Here is a 26,410-nt window from a genome sequence, read left to right on the forward strand (position 1 = left end):
CCCCGCACCCCCGCACCCTGCCCCTGCCAGCAACCCCGCACACCCGGACCCTGCCCCTGCCAGACCCCCGCATTCCCAGACCCTGCCCCATGCACCCCCGCACCCTGCCCCTGCCAGCAACTCCGCACACCCGGACCCGGACCCTGCCTGCACCCTGCACCCCCCAGACCCTGCCCCATGCACCCCCAGACCCTGCCCCATGCACCCCCGCACCCTGCCCCTGCCAGCAACTCCGCACACCCGGACCCGGACCCTGCCTGCACCCTGCACCCCCCAGACCCTGCCCCATGCACCCCCAGACCCTGCCCCATGCACCCTCGCACCCCCACACCCTGCCCCTGCCTGCACCCCCGCACCCTGCCCCAGCCTGCAACCTGCACCCCCACCCCCTGCCCCTGCCAGAACCCCCCCGCACCCCCAGACTCTGCCCTCTGCACCCCTGGGCCCTGCCGTCTGCACTCCTGCACCCTGCCCCTGCCAGACCCGCTCCCCCTGCACCCTGCACCTGCCTGCACCCCGCACCCCCCAAACCCTGCCCCATGCACCCCCAGACTCAGCCCTCTGCACCCCCAGACCCTGCCTGCTGCATCCCTGGGCCCTGCCCTCTGCGCCCCTGCACCCCCTCACCCCCCAGACCCTGCCCCATGCACCTGCGCACCCCCACACCCTGCCCTCTGTACCCCTGCACTTCCACACCCTGCCCCTGCCTGCCCCATGCACCCCCAGCCCCTGCCCCACACACCTCCAGGCCCCCCAGCCCCTTTGCAACCAGCAGACAAATGAAAAGATCCCCCCACGCGCACACACACGGATTCCAAAAGCAACGGCACGGCCACGCCACTGCGCGGGCTCCTTCAGGGTCTTAACGCCAAAACGGCTGTCGCGGTGATGGGTGCTCAGGGCCTTCCCGCATCGCTCCTTCCCCTCGGCCAGCAAAGGGCAACACAACCCCCCTCCTGCCCTGAGACCACGGTGTCACAGCAGCCACCCTGACCACGGTGTCACACTGGCCACCCCGAGCCTGTGGGAAATGACCTCCCTGGCCTGGAGAAGCCAGTGCCAGCACAGTCCCGGTGGAGCTCCGCAGCCCCTGGCGCGGCCGGGGCTTTGTTTTACTCTCCACCAAGATCCTTGCTTGGGCGAGCGGCCAGGAGGCTCAGCCCTGCAGGACAACACCCCACCAGCAAATCCTGCAGCTGGGGAGGGTGGAAGTCCTTCGGCAGCCGCTAATTCCTGCCGATTGAGGGGCTCAGCGTGCCCCCCGAAGCATGCGGAGCGCTTCTGTCCCACACCCCTCGGCACAGGGGCAGGATCCCGCACACCGCAGTGTCTGCAGCAAACAACGCAGGGCACGGCCCTGGCCAGCCTGGCAACTGTCACTGGTCCCAATCACCGTTGGCTGCCTGTGCCGCCGTTTATTTGATTTTCTTAACTCTCACTTCACTGTCTATCAAAAGAGTTTCAGCATAAGCTAAACAAAGCTGCAGAATGCAAGAGACCTTTAAGTGAGTAGAAAGGAAAGACACCACAGTCCACATAAATAAATGTCATCTTTATTTAACCAAATATAATTTATCAGTTAAGTTGACATCTGTCAATTCAGTTATAGGAACTATAAATAATTAAGACAGTCTTTTTCCTTTAATAAAAAGAGTAAACCAGTATTTTTCATTTGCAGTCAGCTGTATAGTAGGCATGCATTTGAGTGCAACTGGTGGGAAAAGTTGTCGACCATCATTATTCTTCAATTTAAATTAGATTCTTCCCTGACCCATTCCCCCCCCCCCACCTCAGACCGTATAGAAATGTACGGACACCACCAGCCCAGCCCCGTGACAGGTCTCAGTCACCTCTGGGTCTCTCTTCATTTTACAGGAGACCATGAGCGGTAGGTTCTTCCTCTGGGGAATCTTTTCTTGGGGAACTAAACAGTGATGTGACGCCTAAAAGACCAGGCGAGTTTCTCATATATACACATAAAAGCTGAAGTGTTAATGGAAGGAAGTCTCGTATCTATTCCTCAACATTAGACAGAAAAATGAGGTGAAGCGGCACAGAATGCTCCAGAAGCCCCTGGGGCTTGGGTACAGCAGGGTGAGAAATTTGGGGTTTGTTGTTTATTTTTTTTGGAACAGAGCTTTGGCCAAACACGATCTGTGAGAAGTCACGTCACAGGGGTGGAGAGCGCGAGGTTCAGAGCTACTGCCACGAAGGACACGTTGCAAAGGGTAGGGGACAGCAAGGCTGACGTTACGTTAGCAAGGCAGAAAGGGGAAAACCATCTCTGAAATGGATCACCTGCTCTCCTGAGGGTCTGAGAGTGAGCAGCCTGACAGGGCAGGGGTCCCCTCTCTGCCTCCGGAGCACCATGAACAGCTTGGGTGGGAGGAGGAGAACTCGGCGCACACCCACTGAAGCAGGAGAAGATTCTTCTGCAACTTCAGAGAGGTCCTGGAGCAGGCTAGAGCCTGACTGCCATTTGGTTTGGATACATCTGCTCCCGTGGCCTTCCAGAACTGGTTTCCCACTCGCCAATCCTGACCTTCCTTTCCAGCATGCTCATCTCTAGACTAGGGACCAGCTCTGCACCAGACGGCTGGGCTGGGACCGTTCCTGATCCCAGACTTACTTTGGTCTTGGCTTGGACCGTAAGTGGCGCATTAGCTCCATGTTCTGCAGGGAGGCAGGAGCTGTTCCTAACAAATCACTCCTTACCTAGAAAGCAAAATCGTCTGCACTCAGCGCAGGGCTTTGTGGAGCTCAGTTAGTTCTGGTATTGACCAGAGTAACAAACAGACCTCGCAAGGCCAGCATTCCCAGCACCACAGCACACCATCTTCCAGCTGAGCAGAGGTGCCCAGCGCTGCTGGGACAGAAAGCTGAAAGGAGAAGACCAGCACTGGCTGGCATAAGAAACACAGAAGTTACCCTAAAGGAGGAAACTGGGCCGATCAAGGATGGTCACGTTCTACGAGGAACACACTTAAAGCAAGAAGAAAAGCAGACAACCACAGATCCAGCAGCTTTCAGGTTATGTTCTGGGGCTGCAAATGAGCAGGACAGGCAGCGCCCAGACCAGGAGTGGAACCAGCACCCAGGGCCTGCCCAGCTAAGTAAAATGAGAGCTTTGCTGGCATTCCAGGATCAGGATGCAAGGTGCTACTCTGCTGAACACCGAGGGCATTCCCCCAGTGCTTGGCAAGATACTGGCAGCTCCCCGGGCTTTGGACAGTGCAGCACTGAAGTTAGGCTCCATGGGATATACTGTATTTTCCTCCCCCCTTGACAGATGTTAAGAGCTTCCCCCCATGCACACTTACACATTCAATTTATATTCATGCATTACAGCCTGCTTAATAACGCCGTCTGCTTAAGCACATCATTTAAACTTGGTGAAGTTTCCAGTCGATAAGACCTGCTTACATGAAACTGCACTCAGTTTACTGAAGTGATTTATATCCAGATGGGAAAACTAAAAAGCGTCAAGTGCCGACAGCGCTCAGGAAGATCGTTTACAAGCGCCTCAGTCACGCAGCCAGAACAGGTTCTCTCTCATGCCACTGCAAACTGCGCGAGCCTGTCCAACATGCACGAGCAGCAGAAGAGAAGGCGCCTCAGCCATCACCGAGCCAAAGAGCACAAAAAGCAGAAGGGAAAGAAGCAGAGCAGGGAACCCTGCGCTCACGGCGCTCGGCTGTAACCCTGATGCCAGATTTTCTGTGCCTGCTCAAAGGCAAGCGCGTTCCTTTGCTACAGCCCCGCACAGAGCGCTGTGCTGAGAACCAGGGCTTCGGACATCTGACGGCACCCGCTGACCTGTTTTCCAGCTGGCAGCTACACAGACAGAGAAATCCAGCGGCTGAACATGGATGTCCTTTTTCTAACAGACACCAAGAGCCTTAATGCTCCCAAGTCTGAAATGCCTCGGGGCTCAAGTGGAAGAGCTATCGGGTGGCTTCTTCCCAGCTGCAGTGGGCCCGTCAGCAGCACTTAACAAGTGCAAGAAAAACTTAACGCACAAAATAGGATCTATTTTTCCATCTACCCCTCCAGGAAAGTCAAGAGAACTGAGCAGGCTGCTGTGAAAAAAAGTGCTGTGCCCATACCAGCACGAAGGAGAGGCTTGCACACAGCATCCCTGCCAGCTCCAGGAGATCCTCCCGCAGAGCGCCGGCGGGCGGAGAGGGAGAAGGATGGATCGGGAGAACCCACAGCCTCTTCACAGCGCAGCGCGTATCCCTCTGTGCGCAGCAGTAGCTGAACTCGGTTCGTGACGGGAGGCAGAACAAGGACCCTGCGCTTCAAGATGCTGCCGGGTGGCTGGCAAAAGGGAGCCAAAATCTGGCAGCAGAGACCAGCCTGCTCCCAGCCAGATTTTGGGGCTCTGCAGTCCTCCAACCCGAGACCACTCCCTTTCCTCATGGGCACACAGGAACGGGTGTTTTGGCATCGAGGACCCTTCCTCGCCATCTTCGCTAATCCCTCTACCAGAGACTCACTTTGGATGCTAGGCACAGGAGGGGATTCAGAGAGCGAACACAAGGGAGGAGGGCGACAGGGCAGAGAAGATGGGAGATACCCCACGCCCTCCTCCATGAGGTTGTACTTTGCTAGAAGGTGCCTGTTCAGTAAAATAAATCTGAACCTTACCTCCAGTATTTAAAACGCTTATGAAGCGAAAAAAGCAGCCCTTCACCTCTAGTGACTGGGACTGGGTGGGCTCCCTGCACGGACTCATCAGTATCTTCGCTGTAACCTTGGTTCAGACATAACTACTATGAAATTGCACTTGGTGATTGTCTCGTTACACTTTTTTTTTTGTCCTTCCTAAAACTAGATTTATTTTCTGTACAAACTCGGCTTGAAATATAAACCACGTAAAATTCCCATTGAAAATAATGAGAATCCAGTATCAAAGATGAAGTCTCAAGAAAGACAGGGTGGGGGGAAGAAGCAAAGAAGAGCAAAGGTGGAGGAAAAGAAACAACAACAAAATGAGAGGAGGAGTAGAGCTGTGAGAAGGAGGGGGAAAACAGGGAGAGCTAGTCTCCCACATCGGAGTCCCGGTCACCGATGAGCCAGAGGACATGGAAGCTGAGAGCGAGCAGACCTGTTCCGATCAGGTCCCCCAGCGCTGTCAAGTATGGGATGGAGAAGTTGTCCGGATCGAGGTCCCTGCCCCACATCCAGTGCACCATCCAGTCAGCAATGTAGAGAAGAATGAGAACCTGGGAGGCAGGAAGGAGAGAGCCACATCAGCCACAAATCCCGACCTCTGCAACCCCCGTCTTCACGGAGCACCAGCTGGGGCCATTCCAGCTGGGCAGGTCAGGCTCAGAGATGCACAACCTCAACCCGAGGAACGGAGCTGGTGGGAGCTCAGACCCACCTTGCTGAGCACCACGCTGCAGGCAGTTAACGCGGGCTGCATCCCCAAAGCAACAAGTACATCACAAAGAAGCAGCTGGTGAGCTACAGCGGGCCCCTGGGCATCCATACCCCGTGTTCTTAACAACCTCTGTCCTGTCCTTCTTTAGCTTCACATGCCACCATCAAATTTAGGCTTAGAAGGGAGAGCACTGGCACTCAGGCACCGAAAAGTCTAAATTTTGCTTCTTGTTTTTCAGATCTAACCAGAATAAGCTTGAAGAGATATGGGGCAAAGAGGGGACCTGGCAGCACTGAGGATGCTCGGGCAGGGACAGCAGCGCCTGGCTTCCAGAAATAAAAGAGCAGCTGCCCTGCAGCTGAAACTAGCTGAGGGTGATGCTCCCCGCATCTGCTTCAATGCGGTGAGAGGCTCTTATTCTGTATCCCGAGACAGAAGAAATGTGTTGGCATTTGATCCTCTCAAGCGTTAGGCCTGGGACAAGGATTTGAAGTGGCTACAGGCCTGTTGCTGATGCCTCTGGGTGAATCCGGGGCTGGGAGGGTCTCGCTTAGGCCCACAGGAGCCAGCAGATGGTGGTCCCTCTGCGCCAGCTCCCGCTGCAGCGCTCCCAAGCCCACAGACTGCTCAGAGCAGAGGCTTCGCTGAGCGGCTGCGAGCGGAAGCCCCCTCGAAGCACCCAAACGCCCAGCAGAAGTTCACAACCTAAATTTAGCCTCCTGGATGACAGCCCTCTGCTCTGGCCTCTGATGGATGCTCTGACTCATTTCCTCACGCTGGCTTCGGCTGTTGGTTTTCGGGGACACTGAAACCAGGCACAGCTCCCGCAAGCGGAGGGGGTGAGCCGGGGAGGGCAAAGCTGGGCTCCACAGCAAACTCCCTAACCCGAGCGTCTCTCCCTGCCCTCCAACGCAGGCAGCCAGACTCCTGCAAGCAGATTTCACAGATATCCCTGGATTTCACAGCACCAGTACCCCGGTCTGTGTACGTCCCTCAGAACAACCATCGCCGTGTGCTCACAGCTCCCGCGAGGAGCCCAGGGGCCCCATCCTGCAGAGCTGGCAGGTCCCTATGCTGCAGGGGAGGCAGGGAAAGGGCTGGACGAGCACACAAGGCACAGGGCCGCTGCAAATGCCACATCCTGTTCTCTTCACCAGAAGTTTTAGAATTGCTGAAGCAACTTACAGGACAGATTAACACATCAGAGCTAAGCACTTCTATCAGGAGGACTTAGAAGAGACAAGAGATTCAAAACTGGCCAAGGATGGTAGGAAGGAAAAATTGTGTGTATAGGTACCAACTAAGGAGGATTTGCTCAGTTTGATACCGGTTCTTTTGACAAATACAGTCTACTTGGCACACCTCTCCCCAGTACATACACCTCTCACCTAGGGACAGGGCATATCGCTGTGCCTTCAGCAGGGTACCTACAACTTCACTGGCTGAACCCATCCCCACCGCCGATGACAAGGCAGCAGCCCCTTACTCCAGCCTGAGGAGCCTTACTCCCCCAGAGGGGCTCCAGCTTACCTGGAGAAGCGCTGCTGTCATGTAGAAGACTATGAAAATCAGGGTGAGTGTGGTGTGTCCACCTTGCATGGAGCTGATGGTGTAAAGGAAAACCAAGTGTCCGGGCACCACCAGAAGAAAGAGCACACGAGCAGAGCGAGAATTCACATCTGCAAAGAAACGGAGATGGGTTTCAGGCTTTAGATGGGCTTGAACACACAGCAACTCTGCAACCTGCCTGGGCTCCAGGGGACAAGGCAGCACAGCTGTGGCCGAACCAGAAGCAGGGGCCAGCACCCTGGGCCCTCACCCCTGAACTACGGATTTAGGCTGGAAGACAGTGCCCTGAATGATGCCTCAGCTGTCAGGACACCCAAGGACTCTGCACCAAGCTCAGCAGGAGAGTTTAATTCTGTCCCCAGAGCAAAAGCTGTTCTCGGACCTCAGCTGCCCAAAGGATTCACATCCCACCTCTGACAGTGCAGAGCTGTCAAGAATTTACCATGAACACTAAATTTCCTTGGAGCCGTGTACCTCATCTGGTGATCAGTTTTCTAAGAGATCACCACCACACTGGGGACCTCTCGCCCCTCCTCGCCGCTCGGGGACAGCCTTGGCCCAGAAGGCCAGGACCCAGGCTAACAAGGCTGTCTAGGACGTTTGGAGAATAACAGCCTCTGCCCACACTCTGTGCTGGAATGCAAGCTTGGGCTGTGCTCTGTCACACAACTGCCACAAATAACAGAGCCACTCGGAAGCCTTTGTAAATGAGAAGCTTTCTGTAACTGCAGCTCTGTAAGCCCAGCAGAGCTGCAAGACTCAAGCAGCCTCCAGGCAGGTTTCAGCATCCTGACCACATCTGGTAAAGATTTAGAGGGTGGAGGATTTACAGCATTAGACAGTCAGGGCATGGGACTCGTGCACCATGTCCTCCTCATCCAGCAGAACTCCGTCCTCTTGCACAGCAGCTCTGCTAAAGGTCCAACGGTCTCTAGAGGGCAGGGCAGGCCAGGGGACCAGCGCATCCCTGCGCAGGCAGCTGCCTCCCAGCAGTCCCAGTGACAATGCTCCAGCGACTGTCACGGCCAAGTTTAGCCAGCCAGCTGCAGCAACCGCTGCTGGCAGAAGTCACTATATGTCAACGCCTGACAGATACCTGAGCTGAAGAAAGTGCTGCAAGGGCTGGGGCACTTGCGAGGGGCTGTTTCGGAGCTCTCTCCAGGCATCCCGCTCATGTGCAGGTAAGTGGAGATGCGACTAGCCTGCACGGCCACCAGGTTGCCACCCACACCTGCAGATAGGGAGAGAGCAGCAAGATGAGATCTCAAAACACTTTAAGGAGAAAGCACAGTTTGCAGCAGCCTGCAGCTCTGGAATTGCCAGGTGCCAGAATAATGTAGCACAGTCTATTTTTGACTCGAATTCCAGTTTTGCAGGATGTAAAGAGCCGAGACAAAGCACACTGTTCTATGGTTTTCCTTTAGGCCCCTTAGTAAAATACATGCAACTATTACTGCAGCTTTGATTGGAAGAAATAAGCGAAACAACAAAAAAAAGACGAGTCAGCTGCCAAAACAGACACAGGAAGTCTAAAACTATTATTTTTTGCATAATGTAACTGTGGAACCCCCAAGCATAAGATGCATCGGCTCAGAATTAACTCCATTTATTCAGAAAGTAATAAGAAAAAACTTTCCCTGGTTCATTAGGCAGAAAGGACGTCAAAGCTTTATACCAGAAGCAATTATATTTCCTGACTCTGAGTTGCAAATCCAAACTTTTATGTCACCAGGTGCCACAAGGCGCACATCTTGGACAATGGGGGTCTTCCACCATCGCGGAGGAATCATGACACGAAGACAGTTTTTGTTGGGCTCCTGGAACACATGTCTTTTTGGCAATAGCCTCCCAGGCCACCCTCTGGTGTGGGCGGCACCAGAGGGAGCCACCCTGATGTAAAACCCAAGTCAAACCATGTCTCGCTGGCAATCAAGAGTTAGGTCTCCTTAACCTGCCTGAAATAAGGCACGCAGGACTATTCCACCGTTCGCCAAGAGCTGCGGTGCCAGAGTGGAAAGGAACTCACCATTAATAACCGGTGTGAAGACAGCCATTCCAGCAAAGTTTGGATCTGAAACTGTTCTGTCCAAAATCAAACCCCCAACGCTGCCGAGGGAAGATGGAAGAGGTCAGTACTGAAAGCTCATTAGGAAACACACAAAGCACCGAGGGTTCTCTCTGCTGCAGGGTGTGCACCCAAGGGTGATATACACCCCTATCAACAGGCACCTATGGTTGCGGTTGTTGCACGTGATTTTTAAGCGTCGTTATTTGATAACAGAAGACAGTTTTACCAGGATCTTTTCTCATGGCTGCCAAAAACCATCAAAGACTAAATCCCCTAACGTGCAGTTTACTGCAACACACTAATCAAAAGCAATCCCGCCCTTCAGAGGGCTCCTGTGCAGAGGGCTGCTAAACAGGACCCGTGTTTACTCTGTGGCCATGCCAGAACCTCCCTGTGCAGCAGCTGGGACATTGCTAAGGCGCTGGGTACCAGGTGCTTAGTCACTCCTGTGCCTCGGAACCTAGAGCCCCGTGTCTTTGTCTAGAAAACACACAGTGACCCCCAGTTTCCTGGCAGCCTGGCTGTGGAAGCAGAAGAGGTCTGGTTCCCTCGTGCTGCTGAACCCACCGAGGGCTCTAAGAGGCTGAAAGGGCCAGGGCAGAGGGTGCACGTCTGTGTCGGGGGGAGAGGAACTCTCCGTGCTTCCCTACCTGCTAATCGCCATTGCGATAATGACTGGCTCCCAGCCAGAGTACAACACCTCCCGCGTTGCCGCATTCTTCTTGGCGATGATGATCCAGATGGGCAGCAGAGCTATGAAGAAGGCGCATACCAAAGGGTTCACGTAGGCTTTGCTCTCTGAGGGGGAAATAAGCAGAGGCAACATATCAAGGACACATCCTGCTGCAGTGAGGCGAGGTGCTATTTCAGCTGAGCTCATCCAGCCTGCCTACAGACTGCTGTCACCCCTGGAGACAGAAACTCCGGCAAGGGCAGGTAAACAAGACCAGGCCAGCCTCAGCTCTGCAGGACACGGCATTTCCTTCTCCTGGTGTACTCACAGGGGCTTTATCAACAGATTCGAGTGAGACTTCTTCGATTTCAACCGCTCATTCCCACTTCCCTCTCCTGGGCAAGACCTCAAGGCGTTGCTTCACCTTTGGCTGAACCTGGCTGAGTCACATCCCCTGCATCCCAGTCACCAGGGAAGGAAGGTGGGAGGGAGGGAAGAGGAAGTCTGGAGGCTACAGCTGCAGCTCTGCACTGAGGATCCCTGGCTGGTGCCAACAGCACAAAAGGTGAAATCCAAAGCTGCCTTCTCTCCTACTGCTTTAGCCGCAGTCAAGTCCCTGGCACTCGGAAGGGGACAACCTCTCCCTTACTACTTTACCTGGTGAGAAGGAAGCATGCAGATCCCTGCCAAGACTGTCTGCAGCTACAAGGCAGTAAGAAGGTCCATTTCCTCCCCTTATCAGCTCTGACTAGGTCTCACTAACTGAGGTAGCTTCCAGGCCAGGCATCCTATATACCCCGAGAACAGAAAGGGTAAAGGAAGAGGGTGAAATGAGAGGGAGATGCAGCAGTGCACGGAAAGACCAGGGAGAGACAAAGGCCTTTTGTTGCTCCTCACCCAACTCTTTGTACAAGCCCCAGCTGATCCCTGAAAGCAGAGCCAGGGTGATGAGATCCCCTAGGCTGGCAGCAATTGGCGTGGCAACGTTATCAGGATTGATCCCCATCTTCCTGGATCCGATGATGACCCCAATCATAATCATGCCTGCAACCAAAAAGAGGAAGAAAACGTGATGAGGCCAAGGGGAGCCCAGCATTTCAGGAAGAGGTACATGGAGGGTGTGCAGGGTCCGTCTCTCACCCAGAACAAGGGAAGCAATGAAAGCAGTAGCCACACTGCTGGCACAAAGCAGGACAGCATGGTCAATGCTGAAGTGCCCGTCTGGGATCCATCCAAATACCACTGCTGCGATTGAGGCCAGGAAGCCAACCACAGTAGCCTGAACCTGAAAACAAAAACTAGACAGTGACCAAGAGGACTAAAGAGCAAAATGGTCGCGGGGTGAAGGAAGAGGGAAACACCACCCAGGGTCCCATTTCAGGTGGATTAGCACCCAGCAGGGAAACACCAAGTCTAACCTACAGGGCAAACCGTTACAGTAAGGTGACCGTGGGACAAACACGTGCCGTTTGCCTCCCATTAGACATGCAACATTGACAGTCAATAGCAAACCCCAGGCGTTTAGACCTTCTGACACTTGTCACAGCTGGGCTTGCACCAGCTACCAATATTTCCACTTTCACCTTCTTTTTCTTACCTGTATCAGAGCCATGTTCCCTGTTATCATCTTCCAGAGCTCTTTGGGTGTATCCATTTGGCCAATATTAGCCTGCAAGAGGACATTGCAACACCATTAAAGACCAACGGCATTTTGCACTTGTTAACAATGAAATACGTTCCTGCCTTCCAACTACACAAGTTTGTGCCAGGAACAGGAGATAATCATGACCTCAAACCCTTAACTCTTACGGGAGAGCGATCCAGTAGAAAAAGGCATGTGTGTTTGCGTGTGCACAGCTGGGGCACAGCCCTGCCGTGACACCCCAGCCCGTGACATGCAGCTCTGAATGACACTTGGGCTGTACACCCTGGGTAAATACAGTGCCCATTCTGGTCTTGTACCCCAGAACACCAAAGCTGTTCCCAGTTTCGGCACCTTCCCCTTCCCAGCTGCAGGAATGGGATGCCGCTCTCCTACGTGGCGGGAGTGGAGCCAGACCCGCTGCAGAGGGGGTTTTGAAGGGAGCGTGAAGGGGAATCGACGTCAATAGAACATCTGATGAAAATCTTGCAAAACAACAAGATATACTTTGCCCCAATGCAGAGTCACACGCTGCTGCTTATTTACTAATTGAATTCACCCCACCGGTGATCAAGCCAAGCCTGGCTCTGGCCCAACAGGGCCACGCTGCCCCTCAGGTCAGCCAGCCAGGAGGGACGTAGGGGTGCAGTGACTCTCAGGTCAGCCGTGTGCCCCCAGCTCCAACACGGGCCAAGGCCAGAGCAGCATCATGTGGGCAGAGGAAGCTGGCAGCAACAACTACTGCTTCAGTTAAAAGCTGAGTAAACAAGGCTAATGCCACGTGGAGACATCCTGAGTAGCGGGAAGCAGCCATGGCACACGGGTCATCTGGCACCGCTACAAGCTGTGGGAGATGCTAATCAGACTAACCAGAAGAGACGGAAAGTTGCTTTAATTCCCTGGCATATGATCCAAAATAGCCCAGCAGAATCGCTGCAGGCTGCCAGTTACTGCAGAGCATAAGGGTTCTGCTCTTCCCTAGCACCTTCTAGGTCTTTATGGAAAGCTGGAAGAACGGATAAGCAGAGGGTGTAAGCTTATATCGAATTTCGTATTATTAGAAGTGGATGACCATGAAGAGGAAACAAGGGAGAGGCTCAAACAATCTGAAGTGGTAAATGCATGTTGGGAGTTACTGGCTGACAGCATCAAACTCAAACTCCTGCACACCAGTCCAGCAGCAGTTTCATCCTTTCACATTTCCTTGCTGGCCTCTGCAAAAAACCAAAGCAGCAGTGATCAACTAATCCTTCTGCTCTCCTTCCTGCATGCACCTGAGAGCTGCCAGCTCTTTTCAAGCAGCGCTGAGATGCACCCATCTCTGGAGTGACTTATTCTGATCAGTTTAGTGGAGAGGAGGAAGAAATGGGGGAAAAAACAACAAAAGGTTGACTGGAGTAGCACCGAGCACATCCAGCACAGGAATTTGAGCTCCATATGAAGCTTGACCTTAAAATTCCAGCCACATGGCAATTAGGTTGGGATTAACGTAACCTAGCTGTAGTCACTGGCAACAGGATTTTAATCCTTTAACTAATGGGGGAGTTTTGCTTCTTAATTGTGAAAGGAATTTTTGAGGTGCCTTAATGCAGCACTAATTAGAAACCTGCAGTTTGAGAAACCACTCCAGGCTGCATTCCTGCAGAGAGAGCATGAGACCCACACCATGAAGCCCTGGTCAGAGGGGACCTCCCTCCGCACGCCTGCACGTGGGTCCCCCACAATGAGGGAAAAAAAAAAAAAAAAAAGTAGCAAGCCGGAGAGATCCTGCTCTCCCACCATGCACAGATCCAAGGAGGTACAGCGCGAGGGTCGGGGAGTTGTGTAAAGGCAGCACAGCCTTCTTTCCTGGGGCAAAGGAAAGCAGAGGACAAACCCTGGGTGTTGGCCCACGAGGGTAATGCCACCCCACAGCTGTCAGCTGAGGGGCAGGAGGAGGCACCAGCAGACCAGACTGGTGTAAGGGCAGCAGCTGCTCGGCACAGACAGGCAGGCGAGGTGGCTGGGTGCTCCCTGTGCCAGTTCCCTTGTGACCCTACCGCAGCAGATAGGGGAAAGTTTTGCATTCCCGTGACTTTCTGCCATCTCATTCCTCTGCCAAACCGGCCCCAACGCTGCTCCATGCCAGCCCCGTAAGAGAAGAGGGCAGGAGTGCCACGCTGCCTTTGTCCCAGGAGAGCCGAGCACGCGCCCTGATAAGCCCGTGCCTCAGAAAGTGCGAGCTGGCCAAGGCCAAGAGGGAGAACGGCCTGTGTCTGGGGCAGCAAGGATCCTGACATGATCCGAACAATAGAGAGCAAATAAAACAAAGGGATTTGTTTCCCAGAACGAAGGGGCAAACAAAGCTCAGCCTGCGACACAAGCTGCAGCACTCAGCCTGTCCCTGCAAGCCCCAGCACCAGAGCGCAGCTGGGCCGGGAGCAGCACGAAGCCTCCCAGCAGCTTTGCCCTCCCCAGCAGCACCTGGGAGCTTACCCAGGGGAAGCAGCCACAGCCCAGCTTTCGCCAGGCACATCCCCCCATGCATCCCCCCGGGCAGCCCAGTGCCTCGCTCCTCCAGAGAACCAAGAGCAAGGCCTGAGTCCAGGAAGCTGGTCCCCACAGCAGGAATTGGCAGGCAGGGGCTGGGGTGCAGAGGCCGAGCCAGGGGCTAGTCCAGGGAAATGCTGTTGGCCTTCCTGCTCCCCAGGGACTACAGAGACAACCTCAGACTCTCAGAACATGACGCTCCTGTGCCACAGGTTCAGTGGATGAGCATGGCATCCCTTAGGGTATCCACAGGGAGCTACTGCGTAAGGGACAAGAGGGGCTGCCGGTGACAAAGGCTGGATGAGCAGCTCACAACGCTGGCTCTGCTGCCACCCAGGAAGGCACCAGAAATCTTGGGCCTCGGAGGCCAACAAGAAGCTGCTGCGGAGTGAAGAGTCACAGCTGGCATCACCCCACTGCTCAAGATGGAAGAACAAGGACAGCAGATATACAGAGACCTTTTCAACGCTCTCCTGTGCCTTCTCCTGCAGCAACCAGGCAGGGGAAGGCTGAGAGGGAGGGAACATGCTAAGAAGCAGCTCTGCCGGCTATGCTTGGTGCTACCACCCAGGCAGGAGGGTCCTCCATCCCCACACCCCAGCGAGCGCTCCCCGAGGGGCTCTCTTGGGCCAAGGTGCATCGGTTCCTTTGCACTGTCAAGGCCAAGACGAGGCCGCTGGCTGCCAAGGGCTCCCTCTTCCAGCAGCTCACAGCACAGGGACAGGGAAGAGCTCGGAGCAGGCAGCTAACACCTTGCAGCTCCAGGAGTCACAGCTATACGCACTCCCATAATGGGAAACACAGAAACATCAGGCAGTCGCTTGCTGACACGCTCAAGCAGAAGATGCTTTGCAGAAGGAAGGAGTATTATTGTCCCCGTTAGGAGAGGATGTCGGTCTCTCTCCAGCGCCGCTCAGCTACAGAGACAGACTGCTGTGTTATAGAAACATTAAACACAAAGCAATTCATTTACAGCTGGACTAACGCAGTATTCTGAGGAGCTAACAGAGCCTGCCCCCATCTCTCACAGGGAACTCACTGTTTCACAGGAATCAGACTGAATTCTAGCAAAAGAAATGCCCAGCCATGCCTCTCCATCAACTTAAAGAGGCTGTCAATCCACCTGCTAGCTCTCACTGCAAGGTCCCCTCCGTTTTGGCCTTTGCCGTACGGTTCTCTCCAGGCTCTCTCCTCTCCTAGACCTCCTGAACCCGGCTTGTTTCAGCCTCCTTTGATGACGTGCCTGCCACCAGCTTCCTCACAAAGGAAGCTGGATCCAGGCCTCCAGACATTAAACTGCCCAAGTCAGTTCACACACTGCGCCTCCAGGCCCACAAGCAGCCATGAGAAGGAAGTGAACTGCCAGCAAATCTTAAGGACTATTAATCCTTCAAATCTGATTAGTCCAGTGGGATGAAGACACCTTCCCAGCATGCTAAACCATGCTAAAAGGTTCTGGGTTCTGTGGTCACTGACTGAGAGGTTTTTGTCCAGCCCCCCCCCACACACGCACCTTCCCACCCCTTCCCAAACCAGGTATCCCACTCCCTCCCTCAACTCCCTGCATACTCACAGCTGTCGAAAGGCGAGATGCCAGAGTCATCTCTAGGTTCCCCTTCAGGCCCAGTAACGCAGGTACCAAGATAAACACCTCAGTCACGTATTTGAAGACATCCCAGTGCTGCAAGATTAAAACAAAGACAGACCATTAAAAAATAATCATGGCTGTTAGAAACCGTTGCTTTGGACTCAGCATCACTCACCCATCTGCCTCTGCAACCTGGCACCGCCCATGTGTGGCCTTGAGCTGACAACCCAGGTCCCCTCCTAGTGCCACACTTTGACCTTTGCAGCGATATCACTGTGTTTGACCTTCAGGTAGTAGTGACAAGATGTTCCTGCTGAGCTTAAAAACCGGATCTCAGCTTGCAACTTCCAGTTAAAAATCCCCCAAAGATTAACCACTGACAAAATGTTTACGCATGCAGAGGCCAAAATAGGGAAAGATGAAGAGACTTTGCCCAATACTTGCAGTTTTTGGCAGAATCGAGTACTGAAGTTCAGTCCGTCTCAGCTGAGAACCATTCCCTACATGTAGGTCTTAGAAATAGATTCTGGAGCAAGGCATTGCTGTCCCCTGATCCTGCTGGCTCCAAAAAGCAGCCCATACCCTCCTGGCACCTACATTGCTCAGGTATTTACCAACTACTCCGGCTCTATGGTCAAGTCAGCTCCCTGGGGCACGAGGCAGAAATGGTTATTTAGAAAAAAACCAGAGTAATTGCAGGGTAAGCAGTATTATAGGAGAGCAGCTGGCTTCCATGAAAACACAAAACCACCCCCAAAAAACCTCACAACCGCATTTAAAAAAAGCCCTGCGAGCTACACAAACCTCACTGCCCGATTCTTTAGTTTCATGAATATTTTGCAAGAAGGCCCTGTGTCCAAAATAACTCCCGCTTCCCACAGTGCCCGACTGCCATACTCCTTAAAGGACACGAGCACAGCTGGAATCACGCTCTCAACAGCTGGCTGCTGCCCTGAACATGTTAACAGTCACGGCTCTCGCAGCTCTCTTTTTGCAAACGTTACCTGCAAAGGGCTCCCTCTCTCCGAGTGCTCTCCTTCGCTAGTTAGCCTGGTGGTGTGACACAGCCAACAGGACATGTATTTCTTTCTAGGACAAGGAACTCTATCAGCCAACATCTTAGAGCAAATACAAGTTACTCTACCTGCATGACTAGTACCTTCCTGTGGGGAAGGACTTCGGTTATTTTTGTTTATTTTTCCATCTTTGTGCTGCTCGCCTTCACCACTGAGACAACAAATTCCAAGTTTCCTGCTAGGTCCTTTGCAATACCGCATTCAAGCTGCGCTCACTTGAAAAACCATTTGAGAGAAAACTGTGATCACAGGAGGCAGGTAAGTGCTTAGACAGATGAACTGAGAACATTTTTCCTCAAAGGGAAAAAACTGTTTTCCAGTTAATAAAAATCCCCTTAATCTTTCTGACAGCTTGGTAAGACAAGCTAACCGTGTTCTCCAGCTCCCAGGTGCACGGATGAAAGCTGCTCAGCTATTTCAGGCACAGCGACAACCCTCTCTCTACTTGAGGACAAGGCTCTCGAGGGTACCCAGTCTCCAGATTTTCTGCATGCAATCAACAGTCCTCTCCCGGCCGTGGTGATGGGCAGCACCTAAGGGAACCTCCTGCAGTCCCTGCTCCAACCACCTCACACCCAGCTAACCTGAGCTTGGCTTCCGAGGTCTTCCCACCGCAGCCAGGGGCACGCCGGCAGGGTACGGCTCTGCACGACCCCCCGAGCAGGGGGACATTTGAGTTCAGTGCTTGCTGCTGACGGGGCAGGAGAGAGCATCAGTCTGAAACACTTCATCCAGCACAACAGCACATCAGGCCGTGCTTTAAGGTCACATCTAGAAGAGGGGAGCTCGGCTCTCCTCAGACTATTTTTAGGCAGGCATTAAGATTATTTTTGTTACTTGTACCGGTGAATCCTTTCCCTTAGCACCTAGAATTCAATCAGCAAGCAACACGCTCCCACTCCCCAGCAGGACAAGCTGGGTGTCACCAGCATCATTTAATGAGAGGAACATCGTCATTAGACTGCAGGCTGGAAGTGCTGTGCAAAAGTTTCCTGGCTCTTTCTGCCTCCAGAGATGGTAGAGGCAGGGTCAGGCAATAGCCAGCACAAGTCCACAGCCCTCCCTCACCTTGTCCCACCCCTGGCTTTGTAAATTAACCTTTACAGGCGGCTGCGGTGCAAGCTGTGCCAGAAGCCGCTGTAACTGGAGCCTGTTAAAGCAGCTCCCTGAGCAAGACAGGGGTGTTCCTCGAGAAAGGAACAGAAGCCATCTTTGGGGAAGGAAAACAAGGAGATTTCTGCAGACATCAGCAGCTTGCTCACTGCAAAGAGCAGGACCCATGGGCTCCTGCCAACTTTCTTAATATAAGATATTATACAACATTGGTCTATGGGCATTCAGTACGTCTTGAAGGCCTCCCTGGCTCCTGCAGAGAACAATGACGTGGCTCCGAGGCGAGAACCACAGCCAGACTGTTTGGGGCAGTCAAAAAAAGGGAAAGAGAAAGGAAATACAGATTTAAGTTCAGGACACTGAGCTGCTAATATCCCTCTCCCCCCTGTAGCAGTCCCTCTGAGAAGCACACAACTAAGCTGCTTTCAGGGGCGAGGAGGGAAGCTAACACGGCCCACAAAATCCTTCAAGATCGGCCAGTCTGCTCCACGTAAAGGGGAGTGCAAGGGAAGCAAGGAGCTGGGAAGCAAGGGGGCTCCCAGCTCGCTTTCAGTGGAGTTGGGGAAGAGAATTACAGGGAGAGGCACTTCATCTCCAGCACCTCCTCCCTGCCCTCTGGGGAGGAGCAGCGGAGAAACCAGAAGTAATCTCCGTGTAACTTATTTCAGCTTCATTTTCTGCTAAGCCCGCAGTCCCTTTGAACACAAATGACAGAGCCACCAGAGCCTGGGCTCTCCTGTGCAGCACTGGAGGGGTGAGGTCGGACCCTGGCCTGCCAGAGGTTGTGGAAGAAACATCAAACCCCAGGTGGTGTTTTGCAGTTTCCTCCAGGTTGGCTGCCTCTCGGAAGCTTTGCACCTGCAGAAAACAGATATTTCCAGGGTAACAGCTGCCTCAGCTGCTGTCATTTTTAGTCACCACATGCGAAGTTAAGGCGTACAAGAATCATGAGTAACAGCGTGGTTTTGCTCAGATTATAGCGGGATGGTGACTCATGACAGCTCAGAAGGGAGGGCTGTGCTTCTGGTGGGAGCTATGACTGCCTTGGTGCAGCTCCTTTGCATAGCAAGCTTCTCCCAGCGTGCTCCCTCCAAAATGCCAAGGAGCAAGTGGCCTTAGCAGGACAACTACAGCTCCAGGGCTGGCAGTCCCCCCCACCCCAGAGGGATGCTGACACTACAGGTGGTCAAGCAGTGGAAACGAGCTGACTCCCTCCTCCATACGAAACACTGTCCATCCCATCCGAAGACCCTCCAGGGAGCAGGCAAGTCTGGAAAACAACAATTGGGGCTCTGCTGGGAGAGGGGACTGTGCCCATACTGCAGAAAAAAGCAGCTGGTACGTTCACATGTCACCTTGCCCAAAGGTCTCTCCAATCCCTAAAGGGAGCAGAGGCAAATTCAGAGGGACACAGTAATGGGACAGCATGGCCAAAGGCCAGGGCTGCTTGTTTTCACAGTGGGGAGACCAATTACAGCTGGCTGATTAGTCGTTTACCCTAAAGAGAGGAAATTGAGTGCATGGAGCCCTCCATCCATCACAGACCATGGCTGCATCCAAAGCAATGGGACTCCAGTCCGTCCCAGTGCACCAGCTACCCACTCCACACGCTTATCTCCTTTCATCCAAGGCCTTGAGCCTCTGGAAAGCCAGCTATCAAGATCAGCTCCCCAGACTCTGCAGGCAAGACAGCCAAGACCACACGCTTCCCACCCCCTTTTCTACCCGATGGCATTTAGATGCCTCATTTAATCCCAAGGCTAAAGGGAGTTAGAGGAGTTGGCAGAACAAGCTGCATAGCCACACGCTGAGCTGCTGTGGGACAGAGGACTTATGAAGCTTTATTTCTAATGGCTATTAAAAAAAAAAAAAAAGGCAGGAGAGCACAGCACTCCGCCACAGTATCCCACCCCTGCCTCCCTTCTCCCCAGCCAGAAGGGCTGCTCCTTCTCCAGGCAAGGTTTTATGTTGGGTTCAAACCACCCGCTCAGGGAAATTACCAGAGGAGCCACACATGAGTTCACAGAGACCTTACCAAGGGAAACATGCTTGAAATGCCTTTCTTTTTAAGAAAAGTATTCCGGTAAATCTCTCCCGGATTAATTTAGTGCAGCCAGCCTTTCCTGTTCTGAGTCACTTCACGGCTTGCTCTCAACAGGTTGCATCAAGAGAAACCGTAAGGATGACCAGCATGCAAAGGCATGCAGCGAAATAAGCCATTAGGGGCAAAAAAGCAAGCAAAGTGACTGCTTGACCACCCACAAATACGAAAAAAGCCTGACTTACCCTACTGGCACGCAGCTCGGGTGGAGATAGTCATAACTGCCAGCAATACAGACAAGCGACCGACATTCGAGTCTGTCTATGCCAACACCGCGAGGGCTTGTTTACCCCACTTAAGCAAACAGAGGAGATTCAAGCAGAGCATTTTTGGTTGACCACAGCTCCAAAATGGCTGCCTCCTCCATCCAAATAGTTTCATAAACCTACACAGCATGGATGATCAAGCTTTGTGCCTCAGTCACTGTTCTGGGCTGGGCATCAAAGTAACTCTGTCAGAGCAAAGCAGAAGTTAGGCAGCTGAGCGGCTGCCAGAGGCACACATGCTTAGAAAACACACACGAGAGAGACTAGAACAGGAGCCACGGTTTGCAAAGTCGCTTTTCCCATATAAAAGCCTAAACAAGCTGCATGGGTGCTGGGTTCCTACAGCATCACCTGCCACAACAGACCTCATGAAAGGTCATGTCTGCTAACACGGCAGTTTTCATCCAGAGGTTAACAGCCGGCTCTCTGGCTGGCCCTTCCCAAGGATCACCTCCGCACAAGAAGGCAGCACAGCGGCCACTCAGCCAGCCTTGAACCTCTGGATCAAGCCGCCATGCAAGTGTGCCGCACACAGTGCGCCGGGAGAATCATTAACCTGGCTGGCACGAGCCTGGTGTGCCGGGACAGCGCAGCAAACGTCAAAAGATGGAAAAGGGACACAGGACCTGTGGAATTAGTGACTGGGATGTCTACAGCCACCGTCAGGGAAGACTTTATTTCAAGCTGTGATACACAGAGTAGTCTCAGTTCCCAGGTAGGTGCTTCAGCTGCAGGTGTGCCAGCTGCAACCTCCTCCTCTTGAGGCAGCTGCAGTGCAGAGGTGCCTGCAGCCTCCCCTACCCTCACTGCAATCACTGAGGTCTCCCCGTTTCCCCCAACCCCGACCAGCATGCAAGGTAACTGGTCTCCTCCCCTCACAGTTCCTAGCCTTGGCATTTCAGTCCCTCCTGGAATGGGATCAAGCCATGGTCTACAGAGACAGCATTCAGAGATGAGTGCCGTGCCAGGGAAGTATCAATCCTACCTGCACAATGTCCAGCACCATTCCAGCAGCAACTGTCCCAAAGCCTGCCAGGAGGAACGGAAAGAGGACTTGCAGCCCGATGGAAAAGGAGGTCTCCTTGAGGGGTGAGGCTGGCTCAGGACCTCGGTCTGTGCTGGTGTCATCGCTTTCATTGCTCTGGCTGCCATTTTCCAGCAGGGCGTCTTCTTCTCGCACCCCTTTAGCATTGGCACGGGACTCCAACACCACCGCTTCTACCCCGTCACCATCAGGTCCCAGGAAATCTGAGGGCTCCACCAGCTGCCCCCGGTCCGGACTGGTGAGACAGTCCACAGGCACAATGGGCAGCACAGCCCCATTGGCCTGGTGGGTCTCCTGCTCTGGCTTGGAAGACATGCTGCAGAGAGGCTATCCTGACCCTTGACTTGATGGGTCTACAGCCAACAGCTGTTCCAGAAGAGATCTTCTGCCAGAAGCTTATACAAATGGCCTTTCCAGCATCTAAAGGCAACCTCTCCTATCCCTGCTCGCCTGCCTTTGAGTGCAGAGACTGCTCCTGCAGCAGAGATCCCCATCAAGCAAAGTCCAGAAATGGAGGACACCAACCAGTGAGCCAGCAGGGAACGCTGCAGGGACTGGAAACTACAGCAAATTCACTCTAGTTCTCCTTTCCAGCACCGTGCAGTACAGCAGCCACCAAGACAGGATCCAAGTTTTTCTTCTTTGATGCGTGACACTTTAGTGCATCTTTCTCCAGGTCTTCCAGCAGCACGACTGCTGTGATGGGGCACACAAGGCAGAAAGAAAAACAGATGAAGACCACTGAGTAACACAGGAGCTTAAGGGGATGAGGAAGGAGAGAGCAGCTAAGAGAGGGGCTGGTTTTTAAAAGATGATATAATCCAGAAAAGCTCTTCTTACTACCAGGGCTTTGTCACTTTCTGCAGTGGCACCGTCCCCCTACAGAATTTGAGTCTGAAGGTTCCTGCGGGCTTTTGCTCAGTTTCAGCCTGTTTTGTGCCCTCTGCCAAAACGGCCAGCAATGCCAGCAAGCTCCAGGCGTCACTGTCGTCCTCTTCTTCCAGAAGAATTTCTCACCTTACAGCACGAGGCAACAAGAGTTCTTATTTAAAGTAACAGCAAGTCCCCAGTTAAGGTTACTTACTGAGCTGAGCAGGCTGCAGGGTGGGAGCTGGCATTTGGGACAGCCTTAGATTTAACGTCACCCTCCAGGAACTCGTCTTTCACCTGAAATATATGAGAGGAAAGCAGATATTCTATGGAGCCTCCTGGCAGTCAGCATAACGGTTTATTCATTCAGGAATATTTTCCTCCAGCGCATGTTCAAAGCCGTGCCTTCAACAGACGGCCATCAACGCACAGCTGCTAGCCACAGCACCCCATGGCTCTTTACACCTTCTTCCACAAGCCTTCGTGCGCTTCGGGGGGGGGCAGTGCCAGGGCCCGCGGGGGGCACAGCAGCTCTGCCCCCCGTGCCGCACAAGCCAGCACCCAGGAGGGACCCCCGAGCCGCAGGACGAGGGCGCCCTGCCCGGAGGCCGAAGCCCCCTACCGTGAGCCCGGCACAGCGGCGGCTCTGCCCGCTCCCCAGGTGCCGCAGAGCCCCGCAGAGCCCTGCGCGGCGGAAGCGCTGCCGGGCGGGCGCGGGGGGCCCGCGCTCCCGTAGCTCCGCAAGCCACCACTCCAGCGCGGCCCCGGCCGAGGCCCGGCCCCGCCGGCAGCCCCATGGAAACGCTGCCCGGAGCCGAGCGGAGCTTCCCCGGCCACCGCACCGCCCGCGCCCCTTCCCGGCACGGAGCCGCCGCGGCCCCGGTACCGCCGCAGCGCCCGGTAACTCACCGCTGCGCACCCGCGGCGCTGCCCGCTGCCCGCCGCGCTCCGCTCCGCTCCGCACCGCTCTGCCCGGGACCCGCGGCGGGCTGCCCCGCGCCGCCCTGACATCACCGCCCGCCAATGGTGGCCCTGCCCCGAGCGCCGCGGGCCGCCCCTATTGGCTAGGCGCGTGTGGCGTCACACCTCGCCCCGCCCCGCAACAACAGTGCCGGCGCAGCGGGGGTTTGTCAGGCGGGAGGCCACGCCCCTTCGCAGCGCGGAGGCGTGGCCTGGGGTCACGTGGCGCTGAGCCTGCATGGAGCCACCGGCGGCCGCCACCCTTCCCTCCGTCCCGCCATGCCCCCACCCGCCTCGCCATCCCGCCTTCCACCCCCCGCCATCCCCCCCTCCAATCCCCTTCTCCATCTCTCCACCCCCCCAACTCGCCATCCCCCCCAGCTCGGCATCCCTCCTTACACCAACCCCCCCCGCCCCGCCATCCGTCCATCCCGCCATCCGTCTGTCGAGCTCGGGGCACTCCTCGCTCACCTGCGGCGCTGGGAGGAATGGCTCCTCCATCCCCCTCCCCGCCATCTGCCTGCTGTCACCGCGCTGAGCCAGGTGCCCGAGGCACGCTCCTGGGAGGGCTCCTCCTCCTGCCTGCGGAGAGGGGGTCACAGGTCACACATCCCACCCACCCCACCCAGGTCACTGCCATCCCACCCACACAGGTGCTCCGGATAAACCCCCCAGCCAGGAAAATACCCCTCGCTTGGGTCTGCTTAAAATTACTCCAAAATAGCAACCCAATGGCGTTTTATCATTTTAATGCTATAACTTATTAAGCACAGCTTTGGTACATTGTCATTTTGGGATGGAGGCCCAGGACCACCAACACGCTACAAGTGGTACGCGCTGGCTTTTCTCGGTGCCAGACCCAAAGGCTTCTCTGATGTCATTCAGCAAAGAAAATCATGCATACTGTCACATACTTTGTCACTTTACATCTGCATACACCACACTGTCCCACAAGAACGTACATAAAACGCAGCAGCTTCTGCTACAGAGGTCAGTGCCTCACTGCTCTGTAGAACTCTGCGGTTTTGAATCAGAAGAGCTGGTTTCATTCAAGCTTTCCTTTTCTTTTTTTTCCTCTTTTTTTTGTATGAGTGGAACTTTTGACCAGTTGTTTTTTCCTTCCTGCCTTTCCTTTCCTCCCAGGAATGGGTCAACAGCAAGTTACTACCCGGAGTGATTACAGATTCCCAGCTCCATGCCTTGGAGACAGGTCTTGAGCCAATAACGGTCGCTGTGACACAAGCACGTGCGTGAGGGGAAGAGGGAGGGCGACACAGGAACTGCATCGCCCCACAGATACACTGAACCAAGTGTGACTAAAGCTGGTGACTTCATTTCTTAAGGAGACGAAGGTAGTCATGGTCAACGGCAGCAAGAGATCCCTTGTGATCGTGACCCCTCTAAAGCTGTGCACTGTGCTACTTCATTTCTTTCTGCTTGTGTTAAAAACTGAGCACGGGGAGCTTGCTTTCCTGAAATACTTGTTGCTTTGGAAGAAAAGGGTGACAGGCACACTTGAAGCAGAGCTATATACTTACATAAAGCAGCACAAAGATAGCTCAGATGAACCCACTTCAGTCTTCTAACTTTCTCAAGCCCAAAAAACCTTTGAAATGTGTCTCTTCTAAGCAAGCTAAATTTTTGGAGCAGGTGAGCAGAGGGCTATTTTCACTGTGATAAAGTATCTGACAAAGTGCACTGGGCTTTGTACCAAACTGCTGCTACAGTCTACTTGAACCTATTTCAAGGGGTGATGAGCATCTGCAGCCATTTAAATGATCCTTAGGAGCTCCTGGTGTTACAGTGGCAAAGAGACATCAAGGAAAACTTGAGACATACAGAGACGATGTCTTAACTAAAGCTGTTGCAGTTCCACACTCAAGAGTGGAGTTCCAAATCCTGCCTCCATCCCTAGCCTCCATTTTCCTTTGTCCAAATAAACCTGGTCTGTAAGGCTCTCTTTACAGCCTTCATCTTTCCTTCCTGACTTGGAAAAATCTGTATCTCCCCCAGAGCAACCATTCTTCCCCCACACCTCTAAAAACAACGTGCTCCAAAATGTGACCTTGTTGATTAACAGACCGGCCAGCTGCACGCTCAGGAAGTGGAAGCGCAGAGACAAAAGCCGCCTGAGACAAGAAAACAGAAATAGATAAAATCCCCACCAGTGACACTGACACACAGAGATCAGAAAGGCAGAGGATGAAAGGGTAGGAAATGTGTTTCCAATTGCAGGGTAGCAGGTACCAAAGGCAACAAAATGCTTGGAGAGGAAAGTTTACCATTGAGCTACACTAGATCACAGAATGTCACATCCATGTGTTTTACAGGAGCCATGTGACTTTAGCACTACCAAGCTGTCCAGCTCTTGGCCAGCACTCAGTAACGACCTAGAAGGCCATACACAAATATGTACAGGATGATTTTTTTTTTCTCCCTTTCACAGAAGAATCCAGCAAAAGAAAGTAGTTTGGCCAAAGTCACTCGACAAAACCCACCTAACAGAGCTGACAGCGCCTTGAGGTCCCTTTGCTCTCTGTTCCAGTTCCACTGTCTGTCACAGGTCTAAATGCTGACCTGAATGAAGTCTCAGCTGCCTTTGACCAAGGATTCTGAAAGAACTTAGTTCTTAATTACTTGTAGCCAGAAATTTCAACAGGCAAACTCAAAGACTGAACAGGTTATGAATAACGACTTACCCCTGCAGACGTCAGTCCAGAGCAAAAGCAGTTCATGAGGGCAGGCAACAACGTCAGAAGCTGACCCTAACGTGGTCCTGATCCGAAAGAAGAAATGCAGACCTCAAAGTTCTGTTTTACCAGCCTGGAAGCAAATAAAACCATCACCATCCTTTTTTCCAAGGTCTGAACGACTACCGCTCCCAACTGCGTTCATGTGTCACCCACGTGCTGTGCCTGCTGCAACAAACACAGGCCAGTCTCTGCCAGGTACATCCCTAGGGCTTTTGGCCATGTGAGAGCATCTGGCAGAGAAAAGCTGAAAGGTCCTCGCTTCCTGCGTTCCACAAGGCCAGCGGTTCCTGTGTCAGCAGCTGCTGACCCAGTGATAGTGTGGACACCTGTCATGGAGGCACTGAGGACATGCCTCACATTTCTGCTTTGTTCTGGATATAAGCTGTGAATTCATTTGTATTCAGAGATAAAGCTGAAGAAAGCATGAACACCACAAGGCTGACCAGAGCAGAGGCTGATATTTAAAAAAGTATAAATGAATATCACCTCTTAACTCCCCCATTTCCTATTCCACAAAGACCCTCTCGCTTCCCAAAATCCCAGGGAGGACGTTAGACTAACCTTTTCTGATGTCCATATACAACTAGGCAGTACTGTATAACAATGTTTAAAAATCCAGGGGGACTGGGACAGATAGAAGTGCTCCAGGGCAATAATTATGATTTCTTCCCGAGTACTTACACAGCTCGTCCAGTAGGCTGAACTCAGACCTGTACTGAAGCTGGACTGCGATCAGTAGGTGAGCTAGTAAGTTTAAAAGGTAGTTTA

The 26,410-nt window shown here is 53.5% G+C and overlaps 1 protein-coding gene across 3 annotated transcripts; it reads right to left on the reverse strand.

Moving 5' to 3' along the window:
* Positions 1-1,531: 1,531 nt before the first annotated feature.
* On the reverse strand, positions 1,532-23,134 carry SLC41A1 (solute carrier family 41 member 1). 3 transcript variants are annotated; one of them, XM_080367606.1, is made up of 12 exons: positions 22,839-23,134; positions 22,144-22,226; positions 21,000-21,752; positions 15,444-15,551; positions 11,297-11,368; positions 10,840-10,984; positions 10,597-10,743; positions 9,677-9,824; positions 8,985-9,064; positions 8,055-8,189; positions 6,920-7,068; positions 1,532-5,228 (listed from the first exon to the last, which is right to left on the reverse strand). In XM_080367606.1, exons 3-12 carry the CDS (start codon positions 21,372-21,374, stop codon positions 5,043-5,045), a joined length of 1,545 nt encoding a protein of 514 aa, XP_080223732.1. In that variant the 5' UTR covers positions 21,375-21,752; positions 22,144-22,226; positions 22,839-23,134; the 3' UTR covers positions 1,532-5,042. The 3 variants fall into 3 exon arrangements, with proteins under 3 accessions (XP_080223732.1, XP_080223731.1, XP_080223730.1); XM_080367605.1 differs by having other exon boundaries at positions 21,000-21,755; XM_080367604.1 differs by having other exon boundaries at positions 21,000-22,226.
* Positions 23,135-26,410: the final 3,276 nt, after the last annotated feature.

This window comes from Falco punctatus, assembly GCF_963210335.1.
Source record: "Falco punctatus genome assembly, chromosome: 17".
Taxonomy (NCBI): Eukaryota; Metazoa; Chordata; class Aves; order Falconiformes; family Falconidae; genus Falco; species Falco punctatus.